The sequence below is a fragment of the Pongo pygmaeus genome, chromosome 11, assembly GCF_028885625.2.
Source record: "Pongo pygmaeus isolate AG05252 chromosome 11, NHGRI_mPonPyg2-v2.0_pri, whole genome shotgun sequence".
Taxonomy (NCBI): Eukaryota; Metazoa; Chordata; class Mammalia; order Primates; family Hominidae; genus Pongo; species Pongo pygmaeus.
The window spans coordinates 58685381-58704808 of NC_072384.2; the positions used below are offsets into that span (position 1 = coordinate 58685381).

At 46.3% G+C, this 19428-nt stretch overlaps 1 protein-coding gene across 19 annotated transcripts in view; it reads left to right on the forward strand.

Annotated features, from left to right (window-relative positions):
- The window catches only part of TANC1 (tetratricopeptide repeat, ankyrin repeat and coiled-coil containing 1), a 262830-nt gene that overhangs the window by 223558 nt on the left and 19844 nt on the right, over positions 1 to 19428 (forward strand). For all 19 annotated transcript variants that reach the window (XM_054478253.2, XM_063647544.1, XM_063647547.1 and 16 more), the window contains 3 exons: positions 934 to 1170; positions 3289 to 3474; positions 5675 to 5753. In XM_054478253.2, coding sequence (XP_054334228.2) covers positions 934 to 1170; positions 3289 to 3474; positions 5675 to 5753 — 502 coding nt within the window. The remainder of the gene's footprint in view (positions 1 to 933; positions 1171 to 3288; positions 3475 to 5674; positions 5754 to 19428) is intronic.

The following is a 19428-nucleotide window of genomic DNA, read 5'->3' on the forward strand; positions in this document are numbered from 1 at the left end:
GTATGTATATTTACCACATTTTCTTCATCCATCCACTGATGAACATTGAGGTTGCATCTACCTTTTGGCTGTTGTGAATAATGCTGCAATTAACATGAGGGTGCAAATATGTCTTTGAGATCCTGCTTTCAATTCTTTTGAATATGTACCCAGAAGTGGGATGGCTGATCACATGGCCGTTTTATTGTTATTTTTTGTTGTTTTTTTTTGTTTTTGTTTTTGAGACTGAGTCTCACTCTGTCGCCAGGCTGGAGTGCAGTGGCACAATCTCAGCTCACTGCAACCTCCACCTCCTGGGTTCAAGCGATTCTCCTGCCTCAGCCTCCCAAGTAGCTGAGATTACAGGCATGCACCACCACGCCTGGCTAATTTTTGTATTTTTAGTAGAGATGGGGTTTCACCATGTTGGCCAGATGGTCTCGATCTCTTGACCTCGTGATCCACCTGCCATGGCCTCCCAAAGTGCTGGAATTACAGGCGTGAGCCACTGCGCCTGGCCTCTACTGACTTTTTTAATTAAAATTTTTAAAAAAAATTTTCAGATCAGGGCCTTGCTGTGTTGCCCAGGCCAGAGTGCAGCAGGCTGTTCACAGGCATGATCATAGTGCACTACAGCCTCAAACTCCTGGCCCCAAGCAATCCTCTCACCTCAGCTTCCTGAGTAGCTGGGATTACAGTCACGTGCCTGGGGCAGTAGTTCTATTTTTAATCTTCTGAGGAACCATCTTACTGTTTCCCAGTAAGCTACACTATTTTACATTCCCACCAATGAGAATGTGCATTGTTAATATATTCCCAGGTGATACTGGTGCACATTCAAGTTTGAGAACCACTGGATTAAAATGATACCGAAAATTGAGGATACTGCCCATTTCCACAAATGTTTAGATGACATACATGTGACAATCTTGTTGGGGGGGCCTTGTCCAACAGGTGAGCCGTCTCCTGATTTTGGGAGGGGCCAACGTGAACTACAGGACAGAAGTGTTAAATAATGCCCCAATCCTGTGCGTCCAGTCTCACCTTGGCCACGAGGAAGTTGTCACTCTGCTCCTGGAATTTGGTGCCTGCCTGGACGGAACGTCGGAGAACGGCATGACTGCCCTCTGTTACGCAGCAGCTGCTGGCCACATGAAGCTGGTGTGTCTGCTGACCAAGAAGGGAGCGAGGGTAAGCGGCAGCCTGCTCTTTTGGGGCTGGGGCAGGGAAATGGCTTCATCTCATTGCTAGAATTGTTATCTGCTGGGCCAGACTCTCTTGTCTCTGAAACCACAGCATACACAGAAAGGGTCGGGCTCCAGGGATTGGTCACTGTGTAATGTGGCAGCCTCAGAGAGGTGTGTTTTGCTCATACACAGCAACTCTGCTTAATGTTGTCTAGGCGAAAGCAGAATTCCAGGGAGACCCTGGCTCCTAGCCACATGAGGAGGGCCAGCCTGTAAAAAGCCTGCAAGTATTGATCTAGAAAGCACCAAGATTGATTTAAAATATTTTAAATGTTTGCTTTTTTCCCCTCTCTTCTTCTTATCCCATTTTATGTCCTTTTAAAACAGTAAGATGAGTTCCATGAACTCATGAAGAAGCCATGTGCCTGAGCTCCAGGAACTAGATTGCCTGGAATCTTCATCTTTCCACTTGCCAGCTCTAGGGTATTGGGCAAGTTATTGAGCCTGTATATGACTTAGGCTTCTTATCTGTAAAATGGGCATAACAGCAGTCCCTACCACAGGGCTGCTGAGTAAGCATTCAGTCATATATGAAATAAGTATGTATTGCTATACAAGTTACTCTAGAGCCATCAGCTTTTTTTTCTTTTTCGACAGAGTCTCACTCTGTCGCTCAGTCTGGAGTGCAGTGGCATGATCTCAGCTCACTGCAACCTCCACCTCCCAGGTTTAAGTGATTCTCCTGCTTCAGCCTCTAAGTAGCTGGGACTACAGGCACGTGCCACTGTGCCTGGTTAATTTTTGTATTTTTAGTACAGATGGGGTTTCACCACGTTGGCCAGGCTGGTCTTGAACTCCTGACCTCACATGATCTGCCTGCCTTGGCCTCCCAAACTATTGGGATTATAGGCATGAGCCACCACGTCTGGCCAGGAGCTGTCAGCTTTAATAGGGTGAATGAGAATGATATTGAGCTCACAGTAAATGCTAGGTTTACTGGAAGCATTTTTTTGGGAAATTTGCCTTTTGAATAACAGTAGAGATAAACTGCTAATTATCTTTTATCTTTTAATTAGGATATTTAAAGTTCAAAAAATTAGGCTTATAACAGCTGTGGGAGCTTTATTTTTTTCTCTCAAATCCAACATTTGGGACATACATAAACTTCAGTTCATGGAGAAGGGAAATGTGTGGCTAAGCCTTTGGGGTGGGTATGTTACTGCTGCACATCACCGCACCTCCATTTACGGATCCCAGCTGGGCTTTACACTTTATTCTGAGGCCAGCAGGCCTCTCCCCATCACAGCTGAAAGCTCTGGAGTAGGAGGCTGAGTGCTATGTCAGGGGGCTCTGGCAAAGCCTCCGAATGAGGGTACAGGGCATCCCCAGAGTCGGCAGGCATGCAAGCCTAGGCTCTGGGCTCTGCTCCCAGGCCCAGTACTCTGGGGTTTAGACAGGGCATGAAGGGCTGCCACTGCTTTGGGGCCTTGAGGAGGAGGTGTGTGGCACTCACTCACTTTTTCTGCCTAGCTGGCCTGCCCTGACTTTGTGGCCACCCCGCCCCTTTACTTGCCAGCATGCCCAGGCCACCGGCCTGCATGAGACCTCCTTCCCAATCAGATGCCACTTGGACTCCTTTCCTGCCCTTCCACACTCAGCTGTTTTTCCACATCCCTCTCTTTCTTTGGATCCCCTGGCTCAGTTACCAGAGAGTGGCTCTACTCCCCCAAATTATAGCTTGTCATAGCAGACTTAGAATGCCCCACCCAAGCAACCAAAGTTGGGAAGCACAGGGCTTTGTCCGAAGTTTTTGGTCTGTGTCTCCACACATGCTCACAAGAGAGTTAGGAGCTTTGTGTAGTTTGCTGCAGGGACATGGGAGTAAGGAGGGTGTTTTGTGACCCTGAATCTTGCAAAAGGAACCTGAGGCCTGCAATGGTACATTCATTACCATCTGGAAGTAATCCAGACTAAGGTTCCGTGTTCTCCAGAAAGACAAGTTGGAATGTGAACCCCACGTATGCTTACAGGGAGTGGGGTTTGCACACAGTTAGGTGGTGCATCCGCATGCTCAGAGGCAAAGTAATGCTCAGCCATAACCTTCCCCCACTCCTGCCCCCAGGTGGACCACTTGGATAAGAAGGGCCAGTGTGCGCTTGTCCACAGTGCCCTACGGGGCCATGGTGACATTCTCCAGTACCTGCTGACCTGTGAGTGGTCGCCGGCTCCGCCCCAGCCAGGCGCCCTGAGGAAGAGCCACGCCCTGCAGCAGGCGCTGACTGCGGCCGCCAGCATGGGCCACAGCTTGGTGAGTGGGGCAGGGGTTTCCCTCCTGGAAAACTAGAAGCTGTAGCCCAGCAAGTCAATTGACACACTGAAGGACCGAAAGGAGGAGGATGCCAAAAACTAGCAGTTGGCGTTGACCACCTGCAGTAGAAGGTCTTCTATGGGCATCACATCCTTCCCGTGAGTGACAGTGCACACTCCTGTGCACACGTGATGGGGACAGGCAGGCTTATTCTTCTATGGGAAGCCTGTTAATGACATTCACTCTCAGCTCTTCCTCATGACTCTCCTCCTTCCCTGCTCTGCCCTCTAGACCTGCTGTTTTAAATTTTTTCCCCTTTGATTCATTTCTTCTGTCCTTGTGTTCGTTTAAAAATAATCACATAGAATCCTGATTCTAAAATCGTTCCTGAGTATTTGAAGGATTTTTAAAAATAGAGCTTTAATGCTTTGATAGCACACAAGAATGCTTGTCATTTACAGCTCCTCCGCTGAATGAAAACGCCATGCAGTAGTTAAATACAGCATTTATTTCTGACAGATGTTGGTATTCCTCAGTTTGAAGATTTAATTGTCACCTTCTGACCTGTGTGTCTTGGCTTTCTTTATCTGTGAATTTAATAATGTTTTGCTCGCTTCCTCCTGTGTATTTCTCACTCTGAATTATCTTCAAGCAATTAGAGGTGCCAGTATTTGGTAAGATTCTTTTTCCAAAATGACTTTAGTAAATTTGAGTGCAAAGCTGGCTGGCTGACTTTGGCATTCAAAACTCATGGGACACACACGCAAGCATGAAATATAGTGGCTGGCTAACATCTGGCTTAAACATTAAACACACACACACATATATATATATACACACACACACACACAGAGAGAGAGATACTGTTAAACAAATACACATATGAAAATGTAGATGTTTTCCTTTTTTTAAGTGTGAAAAGTCATCACTGGGAGGACCATGAATGCCTAGGAATGACCTTGGTCTTAATCCATGCTAACCCCCTTGTTTTAAAGCTGGTTGGGAGGAAATGCTGAGCGAAAATCACCTCAGCACAGCCAGTAGGGTGAAAAAAGCAGGGTTTGTTCACCATAGGACTTGGAGGGTATGTTAGTTTCCTAATGCCGTTATCACAAATAGATGCAACCTTAGTGGCTTAAAGCAGCACACACTTACTCTTAGAATTCTGGAGGTCAGAAGTCTAAAATCACACTATTGGGAAGTCAGCCTTCCTTCTGAAGTCTCTAGGGGAGAACCCGTCTCCTTACTTTTTCTCAATTCTTGAGGCCACCTGTATTTTTTAGCTCATGGCCCCTTCCTCCATCTCCGAAGTGCCTTACTTTCACCTTAGCCTCTGTTGTCTCATTTCCTCTGTCCTCTGACCTGGACTCCTCCTGTCCCTCTTAAGAGGATGGTTCGGATTGATTAGATCAGGTGCGTATCAGATATAGACCTTGATAATTTGAGATAATCGCCCCATTTCAACATTCATAATCACATCTGCAGTTCCTTCTTGCCCTGTAAGCTCACATTCACAGGCTTTGGGGATTGGGATGTAGACATCTTTGGGGGCCATTATTCAGCCTACCACAAAGGGTGTGGGCTAGGAGACTGGAAGGTGGGTTTGTCGTGTTCTCCGGTTGCTCACTGCTGTTGCTCAGGGTGAACACCGGCTCAGGTCCAGGGCACAGATGCTTCGTCTCCCTGCAAGCCAGGCTTACTGCCTCCATACCTGTGACCTGACCCACCCTTTGACAGGAAGAGTCCCATAAGGGAAAAAGAATAATGCTACCAGCAGAAAATGTATTTGAACAATACTTTGTAAAAATTTGGAAAAAGGTATATCGCTTTGTTTTCCTTCCTTGTGAAAAATTGATTCACTATCTTGTGATTTATGCAGAAACTGCACTTTGTGTGATCTGCCGTGTCCTTTGTTGATTAGGCTGGCATATTTGGGTCATGTTGGAATTCATTAGAATTCTGAGTACCTAGTAATCCTGAACCATGTTGCTGAAATTCACTGAGTTTTTTTTTAATTCTCCAACTGAAAGTGTGAATAGCATATGAATTATGCTTGAAAACAGTTTTCATTATATTTTTCTCTCCTTGTGCAGTGTGAGATAATGGTTAAAAAACAACACACTCTCTCCTTTGATACATGGACTATAATAAGCACCTCTTGCTAAGAGAATTCATTAAATCACCTTGCCACTTCTGACAGGTGGTCCAGTGCTTGCTGGGGATGGAGAAGGAACATGAAGTAGAAGTCAATGGCACCGATACATTGTGGGGAGAAACAGGTAATTATAATGCCACTGCTTGTAGTCTGGGGCAGCTTGCTTGATGTTTTAGCCCTATTTTGGCCTAATTGTCTTAAGAATGACTGTGATGTATGTAGTCCTGTTTTTATTTTATCACAGGCATTTGAAGTTTAGAGCTCCTTGAACTTTCTACATGAGTAGCAAAACTTTGCTAGAAGCATAAGATTTTATTTTTTAAAGCAATCCTATTAACTGATTATTTTGAATTAGACTAGCAGTTACAGTACATCTGATGAATGTCAGGTGGAAGTACCTAAGTAAGGTGTTGTTTTCTGGTTTGCCGAATCTCACACATCTAACCAATGTGATCTTCCTGTGACCTGTGCACGGTGAGCCAGGCGTGAACTTCTGTCCCCGTTGTCACACAAATCAAAGGCAGCTCAGCACAGAAGGCAGTGGCCTGCCCTGCCCTGTACAGAATGAGGGTAAAACTCAGCCTCGTGGGGTTTACTCACGTTACCGTATGAATGCAAGCTATCAAGTCATTTCCATTGGTCTTTACAGTGAGAAGCCTGGGCTGAGCACAGCCTGGTGAAGATTTGAGTTGGTTACTTGTGAGACTAAATCAGTAATGCTGCTTTCCAGTTTTCCACTTGACTGGATTAATGTTAGAAATCTAAGACTTTAAATTACAAGTTGTTTTTAAATAGATGTCAGCAAGAGTATTTAAAATGAATTTCCAGGTTATGTTTCTGTGTGTGTACCTGGTATATATGATTTCCATTTCTCTTGCACAGATTTGTTTCCAAATGCTCCTAAATTATTTCCTAATAAGCCAAATGGTGGTGTGAAGAGGTTATTAGATAGCTCACCCTAGGGGAAAGCCACAGAGCTTCACTTCCTGGCAGGAGTGCAGGCCTGTCCTTCAGAGCCTCAGAGCTGTTTGTTCCATCCCCTTTGTGGGTCCAAAGAAGGAGCTGCGTGTGCTCCCAGGTGCAGAGAAAGTACAGAATTCTGGCAGAGTTGGATTATGTCTATGAGTAAAAGTATGTGGATTGAAATATTGCCTACTTCTTTATGGAGTCCTTCCCCTTCCGTTTTAAATAGTATAGGCTGCTCTATAATTTGGTGAAAGAAAAGTTTCCAACACATTCCAAATGATGTGGTGGGCAGCAGTGTTGCTGAGTGGATAAGAGCATGACTACTGACAGCCAAAAGGTCCAAACCGCTGTTCTTTCATTGCCTAGTGAAATGTCTAAGCCTCCTGGGGCACTTGGGCTTAGACATTCTGATTCACTAGGGGGAAAGCCCAGGATTTGATTTTCTTAACAAGCATCCCAAGTCATTTCAGGTGACTCCTAGCTCCCTGCAGAGCTGTCTAAAAAGCCTGACATAGAGTGACACACAGTGAGAGGTACCCATGAAGACGATGGACGTCAGGTCTAGCAGCCATGACATCACACATTTAGCTCAAGTGAGAATTTCTAACCTTTTAATATTCAAGGTGACTTTTTTATTTGGAAGAAAATTCCAGAGAAGGGCTGACTTTGAAGGCTTTGTTTGAGCTCTCTTCTCTCAGTGACCAGTCCTGAATTGTATTATCATCCTGCTTGAGAATCTGCCCATCAGTTGATGGCTAAAGACACACATGAGAAACAACAGACTTCCCCCCAGTCTTTATCTAGATCAGAATTCTTGGCAGAGTTTGGCTGGATTCACTACTTCAGGATCTTACCAAGCTCCTAATTGGGTATTGGCTGGGGCTGTGTTCTCGTCAGAGACTCCACTGGGGAAAGACCCACTTCCAAGCTCTCAGCTATTGGCAGAATTCATCTTGTAGTTGTCCCTCGGGTCTTAATGAAAAGGTAAACAGTAACTTGGCCCCTCCCTTCCAAAGCCTCATGAGTAATCTTCAGACCACTTTGCAACCTGGGAAGCAGTTCACACTCTTCCTCACCAGGCATCAGGGTGAATTTCATCAGGCAAGAGTTTACTTGAGACGCTTGTTAAAATTTAAACCAAGAAGAGGCAAGCTAAGTGCTGTTTTTCAGGCTTAGTTAGCCACAGTGGCTCTCTGTGGACTGCATGTCAACAAAATCCACCTTGCCTTCTCTGCATTTTTCTGTCTGGTACCTTTCTCTTGTGCCCCTTCAAGGACAACCACTATCGTCTACTGCCCCAAGCCCTCCTACTTTCCAGGCCTGCATTTGTCAGAGGAATATCTTGAAATCTTGCAGGGGGTTTCAGCTGAGAGAACATCTGCAGATATAGGTCTTTACACAAATGTATACTGCATGCTCTGGAATGTGACATCCGTGTTTTGGGATTTGGCCACATGGGGTCTGTTACCAACCCTAAATGTGGGAATGAATGCAGATGAGGCATCGTACAGAGAACTGAAGGCCTTGGTAAAGATCTTGAGAGTGAATGGGTCAGCTCACAGTCCTGGTTCTCACCAAGGCTCAACTTCAAGCCATGGGCCCCGGGATTCCCCAGCCTGTGTGGCTGTACTGCTGTGTGCATTGTTGCTCGTTGCTATAGGGACCCACAGAAGGGAAAGTAGTGGTTTTGCATCCTGTTCTCGTTTGGTCCTCATTCCTGGGTGTAGTCAATGGTGTTTTGTGTCCAAAACACTCTAGGATGGACCGTATCTGTCCCTAGCCACAGCACAAGGACTGGATCCCAAGAGTAATACTTATCTGGGTTGTGGGAAGGTGGCAGAAAAACTGGAAGCTTTGTGTGGATAACAGTTCATTATTTCTTTTGAAACCTTAAGTATGTTTACACAAGTCTGTCCAGCATAGATTTAGCTGTGAACAGCTTGGCTTTAAAATGCTAGCTGATGAGGTGACAAGGCAGAGCTTCCTCATCTGTTTTGACTCACCTGCCTGCCTTTGAACAGCCTGTGGTTTTCCCGCAGGGACACCCCCGTTAGGAGGACAGCTACCTGCCCATCTCTTCTCTGCCATTGCCAGAGCTAGTGGCGCAGGAGCTAAATTCATGCACAAATTCTTCCTCCAGTTTTCTGCTAGGAGAGCCTTGCAATTCAGTGAATCTGTTCCACATGGTGGAAGTGTGGTTGTCGTGCCTGTTGCTGATTGGAAGCGGTGGGTTCTTGGTTAGGAAGAATGACAGCCACCAGCCAGGGAACAGCAGCCCCATGGAGGTCCCCCTCACTCAGGCCATCAGTGTGGTGGCACTGGGCACAGCAGCAGCCCTCCACCCTCAGAGCCCTGCACATCTAACTGCTAGTGACCCTGAGTCAATGAATGTCATCACAGAAGTAGGTGGCTCCTGTGTTAGGTTGAAGGAGACAAGAAAATGTACAATAGAATTTTAAGACATTCATAAAAAATGGGAACAATATTTAGTTTAGGGGTTTATTGCAGTCAACCCACAGCCTTTAGAAAACTTGCAGACTGTCTCTACTGGTTTCGGAGAGCAGAGGGCTTAACTTGTTTAAGTTTCTGTTTTTACCAGCATCCAGGACCATTTGGTTTTTGTCTGTCCAATGTTTAGGGACCAGCCATTCAGAACTCAGTTCTGTCGTTCCAGTAGCTCTCGAGATCTCCCTCTCCCCACGCGTCCTCCCCACCATCAAACAAAAGGCTCTAGTGGAGAATAAGTAGTATGATCCATTCATCAGAAGAAAGCCCAGAGCAGATGATGAATGCCTGCATCTAACAGTATCACCCTCAGGATGCCAAGGCTCTTGGCTCGGTGATATTCACAGACTCGGTCAGTGTTTGTTCCGTAGTTTCTCGGCAGCCTGAAACATGGTGAGAACCCACCAGATGCTTATGGCATCTGTTTCAGACATTTCACAGCTGTGACAACTCCATGCTGCCTCCCAAAAAGTTCTGGCTACACTGAGTTACTATCTCCATGTCAGTGTTTGCTGTGAATCAGCCCAAGCCGAAATGACCAGAGATGCTTAGCTGGTGACCTCATGCTGCTGTGGATTGGCAGAAGGACTGTGTTTGCAAGTTCCAGGCCACACTCAAGTGTGTGAGCCTGCTTGTGGGCTTCTGGTTAGAACCTTGCTCTGAATAGAAGAGAACAGAGGCCCTTCTGCTCCAGTACTTGCCATTCAGGCAGATGGTCCTGTCTGGTATCAGAGCCTTAACCCTCTCCACTCCCTTGGCTCACTCTCCAGTTCCCTTCGTAGGACTTACCATCAGCACGTCTTATTTGATAGGCTTTTTTTTTTTGAGATGGAGTCTCACTGTGTCACCAGGCTAGAGTGCTGTGGTGCAATCTTGGCTCACTGCAACCTCCAACTCCCTGGTTCAAGGGCTTCTCCTGCCTCAGCCTCCGAGTAGCTGGGATTACAGGCATGCACCACCACGCCAAGCTAATTTTTGTATTTTTAATAGAGATGGGGTTTCACTGTGTTGGCCAGGATGGTCTCCATCTCCTGACCTAGTGATCTGCCCACCTTGGCCTCCCAAAGTGGTGGGATTACAGGCATGAGCCACCGCACCCGGCCTTGATAGGCTTATTTGATGTGGCTTATTTGATAGGAGGCTGCTTTTCCCAAATTGTGGGCTTTTTTGGGTTCGTTTTTTGAGACAGGGTCTCCACTATGTCACCCATGTTGGAGTGCAGTGGCACAATCACAGTTCACTGTAGCATCTGCCTCCCCACACTCAGGTGCTCCTCCCACCTTGGGCTCCTGAGTAGCTAGGACTACAGGCATGAGCCACCACACCTGGCTAATTTTTGTATTTTTTTTGTAGAGGTGCAAAACATGGGGATTCGCCATGTTGCCCAGGCTGGTCTCAAACCCCTGGGCTCAAGCAGTCCTCCTGACTCAGCCTCCCAAAGTGCTGGGATTACAGGCATGAGCCGCCACACCCAGCCAGTCATGGGCTTTGTGAGGGCAGAAATTTCCCTGTCTCTTGTCTACACCATTGTGTATGGCAACTGTCCGTTCTAGTGCTGCCCAATAGAACTTTCTGTAATAATGGAAGTGATGTCTGTTTTGTCCAGCATGGTAGCTACTAGCCACATGTGGCTATTGAGTACTTGAAATGTGACTTGTGCAACTGAGGAACAGTAGTTTAAAATCTCATCTTAATTTATCTAAATTACATGTGATGGGTGGCCACCAAATTAGACAGTGCAGGTATAGCCTGGTTCTTGTCATATAGGTATTGACCAAGTGGACAAGTGGATTTAAATGAAACAAAGTCATATTTTTAGTGAGGGAGATGTTCACTTGCAGAATAATTTGGGAGAAATACCTGTGGTTGGAGGGCGAGGAGTAAGGGGCCTGGTCACTCATAAAGACCCAGTGTCCTGATTTCTTGGTGTCCTAGCTCAGACCATGCTCTGTTGGACTCCAAGATGGCTCAGATCCTCTCGCCAAGTCCTCGGTGGGGCACCTGTGCTGAGGGCACGGTGGGCTGCTGGTTTGGATCTTTGGGAACACAGCTATTAGCCAAGCATGGTGTGGGCATAGCCCCATCTGTGTCCATAACATCTCCCTCTCTGCAGCCTGGGTGTGCTGTGTCCTCATGCTGGTCTCTGGCAGTCATCCTGCCCTGTCATGGTCACCTCCTCAGAGGTCCTTCTGTTTGAAAGAAGGTCGCCAGCACACCCAGAGCCCCATGCCTCATGCACAGGACCCTGGCGGCTCCCCAGGGCTGCCCTTCCCTAATTTCTGGAAGGGGATGCCCTATCAGAGTTGGTTAAAAGTGTGACTGAAATACTTCATGTGAAGTGTTTTTATGTTAAGTCAGTACTATTTTAATTGTTGAATACTTTGTAAAGGAGTTTAGTCAGGTAAATAATTTTTATTGCCAAAGCTACTATTTGCCTCTGTTCCTAAGATGGGCCAGATTTTCTCCGCTGTAAATTGAATGGGCTATTTGGCCACACTGCAGGCCTCCCTTTGTGTAGCGCATTGAAGCAGTTCCACTCACCATGTGTGCTCACCGTAGTTTACTGTTCACTAATTCTGGATGGAATTTTGAACAGAACCTGGCTCCCTCTGGATCTTGAGCCTCAGGCAGTGCCCTGCAGCTGGGGTGGGTGTTTCCAGGCCCCTCTTGGGGGTGGTCCTCGCACCTGTTTCCAAATTGGGCTGCGAAGCTGGGTCCTGTTGTGTTTGACACTTGGATGATTTTTGTTTCCCTCTTGTTTCCATGGGACTGCTTTCCTTTCCCCTTTTGTGACTCTTTTGGCTTCCATCACAGGGAGGCCCCAGGTGTGGACGATGGGCTTCCCACATCCAAGGCCGCCCCAGAACACAGGGAGCTGGATGCCTTATTACTGTTGGTGTAAAAATGACCTGTTCTTCGTTTGAATTTACCTTATGCGTTTTGGAGAGAGAAGGAGCTGTTCTTTGGTGAGAATGTAAAATAAATGTCAGGCCTACTGGATTGAGCCTTGCAGTCACATATACAGCCATCCCCCACATAATGATGTTTCTGTCAGCGATGGACTGCATGTGAGAAGGTGTTCCCATACAATACTGTGTCTTTATTTTTTCTATGTTGCTACTTTTTCTATGTTTTGTTACACAAGTACCACCGTGTTACAGCTGCCTACAGTATCCAGTACAGTAACAGGCTGTACAGGTTAGCAGTTTAGGAGCAAAAGGCTGTACCATATAGTCTAGGCAGGTAGTAGGCTACAACATCGAAGTTTGTGTAAGTCTGCTATGTGGTGTTAGCACAATGATACAATCACCTAATGACTCATTTCTCAGGATGCATCCCTGTCATTGATGATGTGTGGCCTTTCTCAGGAAGTATCCACCTCATTAGGTGATGCATGCACATCTCAGGACAGAATTTCAGGTGATAAATTGGAAGGAAAGCGTTTGCCCGTGGCTTGTTGGGGCATGTGGAGAATATGTGTTACATGGAACGCACATGGAGGATCCTGTAGAGAAAACTGTGACTTGCTGTCATACACTGAAGATACTAGATTTTTCAGAGGTCCTAAGCATCTCACCAGTACTGGTTTTGGAAATTTTTTATCAAGGCATTCCTTCCTCTGCAAGTGTTTGTTCTAAGAAGGTTCAGTAAAGTTAGTGGGCATGGAAATCCAGTCTGCTGTCAGTCAGAACTGTCCTCGGCAAAGCAACACAATGGGGAGTAAGCCAGTACCCTCAAGGGTGCATGGGAGGGACCACCCAGGATCCTGAAAGGAGCAAGATGGGGTGGGGTGACCCTGTGCCCTGTAAGGGGAGGGACAAAGTGGGGTTACCAACATGGAAGGGGTAACAGGGCTCTAGATGGTGGAGGATGGGTATGGGAGTCCCCCAAACAGTGGAGGCAGATGGGGGATCAGAACTGAGGGGCCTGGGTTTGTCCATACCCTATCCTTCTGGTCTCACAGACCCCTGGGTTTTGCCCCTGATGTGGGTGGGTTCCAGAGACCACTCTTCTCTGCAAAGAAGGCAGAGGGGTCAGCTCAGTGTGTCCCCGCCCTGTTGGGCAGGCTGAGTGGCCAGCAGTGAGCAGGCAGAAACCCAGGGGTGGTGTCTCAAGCACGAACGAATTGGCCCCTTGACAACCTTCATCAAGCTGTTCTTGCTGTACAGAGTCCATTTTTCTAGTGAGTGATTCCTGAGTATTTAATAAAAAATACTTCTGCCTTCAACAGAAAAATGTTATTCATTCATTTACACTCCCCCACAAAAATCATCCTTGTTTCTTCTTGAAATGATATTTGGATTCTTTCTGTGTTTTGGGGGACAGATGTGAGATTGTGTAAAATGCTTTTGTGGAAATGCCCCCTTTTTACACTGAGACCTCATGTGGTGTCCTGGCATGTAACGAAGTCCTCAGCACAAGCTTAGCCCTTACCAAGAGGAGAGAGAGAACCTTATGCCTGCTTTAAATAACTTGGTGTGTAACCCAGCCTTCCAACATGCGAACATTCTCAGCACACTTTAGAAGTGACAGCTGTCCAAAGGTCCAGTCTTCTCATGGATTCTTAGAAGAACAAAGTCTGTATGAAAGATGGCTTATGTTGTTTATCTTTTAGGAAATTATTTTTAAATTGAGGTTACATTATTTATAGCACACACATTATTCCTCAAAGGATTTGAAGAGACTTTCTTGAAATGATGCAGATAAGAACTTTAAAACACTAAGTCAGGAATAGGACATGAGGAACCGCTCAAACATTCGTGCCATGGCATACTAAATTGAGCTACTACTGTGGCTGTGGAATGCCATGTGCCCAGAATTAGAGGGGGACACAATCCTTGTAAACCATTTTTATTGGCTATGGGAGAAATCGCAGCAGTTCCTCAGAAAAAGAGAAGCACTTTCTGGTACTTTGATTTAAACAACTCTCATAGAAGGCTGTTGGATGCTTTAGATATTTTTAAAGGTGACTTCCTGGAGGCAGCAGCATAGGAGCTAAGAACTCAGACTGGCCGGGTGCAGTGGCTCACGCCTGTAATCCCAGCACTTTGGGAGACTGAGGCGGGTGGATCATGAGGTCAGGAGTTCAAGACCAGTCTGGCCAACATGGTGAAACCCCATCTCTACTAAAAATACAAAAACTAGCCAGGTGTTTTGGCGGGTGCCTGTAATCCCAGCTACTCAGGAGGCTGAGTCAGGGAATTGCTTGAACCCAGGAGGCAGAGGTTGCAGTGAGCCAAGATTGTGCCACTGTACTCCAGCCTGGGCGACTGAGCGACACTTGTCTCAAAAAAAAAAACAAAAAACTCAGACTTAGCCACACTCCCTCTAGCTGTGGGACCTTAAGTAAGTGGTTTAATTTCTCTGGGGCTTATTTTCCTCATCTGTAACAGAGAACTAAGAGTAGTGCTTGCCTCATAGAAGTTGATTGTGTTCACTGAATTTATGAATATGGAGGACCAAGAGCATCATGTAGGCAGCCCTTTACAAATGGCATGGTATGTTATTTAAATCCAATAGCATCTTCCTGTTTTGATCAAGAGTATGACTTAAGGTCCATTCAGTTGTTCGGGTTAAATTTCTGACTCTGACACTGATTCCCTTTGTGACTTGGGGCAGATGATGTAACCCCTGTGACTCAGTTATTTCACCTCAGTAACATGGGCATCATCATGGCACCTGGTTCAAAAGGTTCTTAACAAGATTAAATGAGAATTCCACCCAGGGTATTTTGTGGAGCTCTCAGCAGTTGATACATGTTCAATAAATGCTATGTATTGTCAGGTTTGTGATAAGTTGATTAATATTATTACTGTAATATGTTGATGTATGCTATACATTTGTCGGTTGAATAAGTGGATGTATAAGTGATGGAATCTTCAATTTTGCAATTACTTTGGAAGATGGAGTCATAAGTGAAGGATGGAAAAGAAAGGAATTTTGATCACACACGTGAAGTCCTGTTTACAGGTGCAGTTACACATTTTATTTTTTAAAAGAAGTTGGCAATTTGAGGTTCCTGTTTAATCTTGAATGCACATACAGGCTGATAGTGTTTTTACAGGAGAATTTGTAACATGGTCAGGAGTGTTCTGGTTACCCGGATTTGGATTCTGCCCTGTATTCACCTCCATTAGATAGCTCGGTGAAAATGGGGTCATGTCTGTCGGCAGAGGGAGCCACGTTTTTCCATGATGCTTGGTTGATGCCTGTTGCCTTATAACACAGAATCCCCATACTTGACCCCAGCCAGGCTGCTTCTGCAGGCCCTATCATGGCCATTGGGAGATCTGGCCCTCCTGGGAGAGTTTTGCCAAATGGGAAACAGTAAGGAAGGTGTTCAAAACCACAACTTTTTAAATTCATGCATGAGATAGTTCTGAGAGATGCATCCTTAGGCGATTTGGTCATTGTGTGAACATGCTCCAGTGTACTTACACAAGCCTGGATGGCACAGCCTATTGCTCCCAGGCTCCAAGCCTGTACGGCATATTGCTGTACTGAATACTGTAGGCAGCTATAACACAAAGGTAAATACTTGTGTGTCTAAACATGTCTAAACATAGAGAAGGTATAAAAATACGGTATTATCATCTTATGAGACCACTGTGCTATTGTATATGCGGTCTGTCGCTGACTGAAACATCATCACACAGCATGTGACTGTACCTGGGCAGTGCTGGCTTCCCATTCGTGAGGTCACTGAGCAGCAGCGCCCCAGCCTGCAGAAGCTTCAGTTGAGGCTGGCAGTGTTGGAGGCTTGTCCCAGACCCCAAGCCTTGGGGTGTTTGTCTCCCAGTGCAAGTACAGTTTTCTGGAAGAGCCATCTTGATTACCTTTCATTTTATCCTTAAATTATTGAGGATTAGGTTAGATAACTGGTTAGATAACTGCCTGGTCTTTGTAGAGGTGAAAAATTTATAGCTCTTGGAAAGTATGTTCTTCTTTCTAATAGAAGCCTTCCCCTCCCTCAGAGACGGGAGGAAATGCCTAACAAAGAACAAAGCGAAGCTATGAAATTTGGCTTCTGTAAATCTTAGTCCTATTTCTAGAAGGTGGGGCGGGGAGGCACATTGCCTGGCCTTTTGGGGAGGGGTTGCTGCTTTCAGCCAGGGGATGTGGGGGCCAGCTTCCCCGAGGCCCTCAGTGTGACGGCCGAGCTCCCAGTGGCAGCAAAGCAAGCCTGACCAGTCAGCCTCCATATAGCCACTTAGAGTCAGTTACAAAGGCGGGGTGGGCAGTCATTCCCAGAGTTAAAAAAAAAAAAAAAAAATCCTAAAATCCCTCATTACATTTTACCATTGAGATAAAGTAGCTGAGAAATGTGCAGTGTGTCAGGCACACTCTTTCGTGGTGTTCTCTGCCTTTACAGTTGAGCAGGGTGTGGCCATCAGGCCTGCCGCTGAGGGTCAAGCATCACTGCCTTCACCACATCTCACGGTTCTCACCTTGGCCACAATTAGATGACATTTATGAGAATCCTGCTGCTTTCAATTAATGTTGACACTCGTTTTTTTCATTTTCCACTCATTTTTAAAAATATGGTAGAGGCCGGGATAATAGGAAGTAAATTGCACACGTGAATACAAGTATACAAGCAGAGCCCAGCCACCCTGCCCTGCCCTGCCCTGCCCGCAGTGCCCTCAGCCAGGAGGAAGTGGGTTCTGCAGGTGCAAGCTGTTCTCTGGAGGTACTCGTTTCCAGTTTGCAGAATGTTTTTCATACATCCGTGGGTAATGCATGAAAAGGTCATAGTCTGCCAGCAGGAAGCTGCTTCTGTGTGCGCTGACCCTGCCGCCCTTCTCTCCAAGCCCCCAAGTTGGGTCCAAAGGCAAATGCGGGTGGGAATGCAGACCCATTGTTGTGATCTGTAAGCCAAGCCATCCTGAGCCTGGGCAGCACATCCTGTGAATTTGAGTGACAGATCTGCTTTAAAATTTTAGGAATAGCCCTGTTTGTGGAATGACTGTGTCCCCGGCAAGTTGACAATTGAGTTTTTGCAAATCAAATCTTTTCCCAGAGAACTTTAATATATAAGAGATTCCTGCAAACCATCCATTTTATGGTGCAAAAAGCTCTCTCACTGCTGTTTCCAATACATTCAGATTGTTGTCAGGTTTGTTTGTTTGTTTTTTGTTTTTTTTTTTTTGAGACAGTGTCTTGCTCTTTCACCAGGCTGGAGTGCAGTGGCGAGATCTCGGCTCACTGCAAGCTCTGCCTCCCGGGTTCAAGTGATTCTCCTGCCTCAGCTTCCCGAGTAGCTGGGATTATAGGAATGTGTCATCACGCCCAGCTAATTTTTGTACTTGTAGTAGAGACAGGGTTTCACCATGTTGGCCAGAATGGTCTCGATCTCTTGACCTCGTGATCTGATCTGCACACCTCGGCCTCCCAAAGTGCTGGGACTACAGGCATGAGCCACCGTGCCCAACCTTTTACTTTTTTTTTTTTTTAAGATGGAGTCTTGCTCTGTCGCCCAGGCTGGAGTACAATGGCACAATCTCAGCTCACTGCAACCTCTGCCTCCCAGGTTCAAGCAATTCTCCTGCCTCAGCCTCCCGAGTAGCTGGGATTATAGGCATGTGCCACCACTCCCGGCTAATTTTTGTATTTTTAGTAGAGGCAGGGTTTCACCATGTTGGCCAGGCTGGTCTTGAACTCCTGACCTCAGGTGACTTGCCCGCCTCAGCCTCCCAAAGTGCTGGGATTACAGGCGTGAGCCACTGCACCCGGCCAGTCAGGTTGTTCTTAAAATGAACGTCTGCAGTTACAAACCTACTTGCCTTCTCAAGACAAGACAGTGTTGCTGAGGTGAAATTATTCAGATCGTCAGAAAATATGTGCTTTCATGGGAATCTAATTCACAAATGCCATCTTGTTAAGGATTTTGCAACTAGGAGAAATTGTGTCCAATTTGAGTCCTAAAAAGTGCCATCTGTTCACGTTGATTTTTGCGTTCCCATTTCATACCAAATTTTTTTTTCTCCATCTTTGTATTTCATTGGCCGGAAGGCGAGGTACTGCCCATAGCAAGGCATTCTCTTCTCCTGCCCTCCCCTGCCCTCTTTTTCAGGCGGGGTGCATTAACACTCACTGGAGCCCGGTGGGCAGCACCAGAGGTCGGCCTTTGCAGCAGAATAGCTGGAATTCCTGAGCATAATTCAGCCATGGTTCTGTTTGCTTAAGCATGTGGGTGGCTATTCTTCAGTCTCTCTTGTTTCCGTATATGGTGTTCATAAGTCCCTGTGGCTGCTAAAACTTGAGATCCCCTGAAAATGGCAGAGCCTCAGGAGTTCGCAGTGATGGCCCCAGAATACTCAATCTGCTTAGAAAAAGGAAAACACAGATCTTGTTGTCTGTCTGCATCATTTGTAAACGAGAGCCTTGTCGGGAATTTGTGTGTAGAACGTGATCTGTTTTAAGCCTGAGCAAAGTCTGCCTGTGCTTACAGGTTTTTAGTTGCCTCAAGAGGGAGTCACCAAATACATAGCAAGGATTGTGAAGGAAAAGGAGGAGGACAGGGTCCGACCCAGTTGCCATGCCCGGGGTGGCACCACTCGCCCCTTGTCAGTTGCTTCAACTTGTGGCTTCTCTGACACCCCTGTGAAACAGAGGTCCCTATTTTTAGTGCTGGACTGTCATTTTTGATGTGCTGCTGTTGCAAAAATTCAGTAGCAGCTGTAACAGAAATCCTGATTTAAAGGCCCCGTTTATAATGAAGATGAAACTTGTTCACCAAATAAAAGAGCAGAATGCTGTGGTGGATTGGCTGCTTCAGATCTCATCAAATGGAAGAGTCCTGTGTTTATTCCTTTGCGTGGCGTCATGCAAAGGCCCTGCCTCTGCATGGAGCCCATGTATCTTTGTTTTGATTCATTCCTCCTTCTGGTCAACCAGGGAGAGGAGGAAGAGGGAGTTGTTCCTTGCCTAGAGGAAAATGGCAGAGCAGCAGCAGATCCAGGTGGTGGTTCAATACCCAGATCTTCCAGCGTAAGAATCACGCGTGTTCAGGGTCACGATCAAATCAATCCAGAAAATGTAGGAGAGGAAGAAATCACTGTATCCCTACCCTTCACAGTTCTTGGGACAGACTGCAACAATGAAAGACAGATTAACACAAACAGAAGTTGAATAGTAGGTATATCTTGTGTTGTATCCATGGGAGATACCCAGAGAAATGAGTCAGTGTCCAAGAGGTGGCTTAGATTTTAGGCTTAAAAACCATCATCCTGGCCAGGCACGGTGGCTCACGCCTGTAATCCCAGTGCTTTGCAAGGCCAAGGCAGGCAGATCATGAGGTCAAGAGTTGGAGACCTTCCTGGCCAACA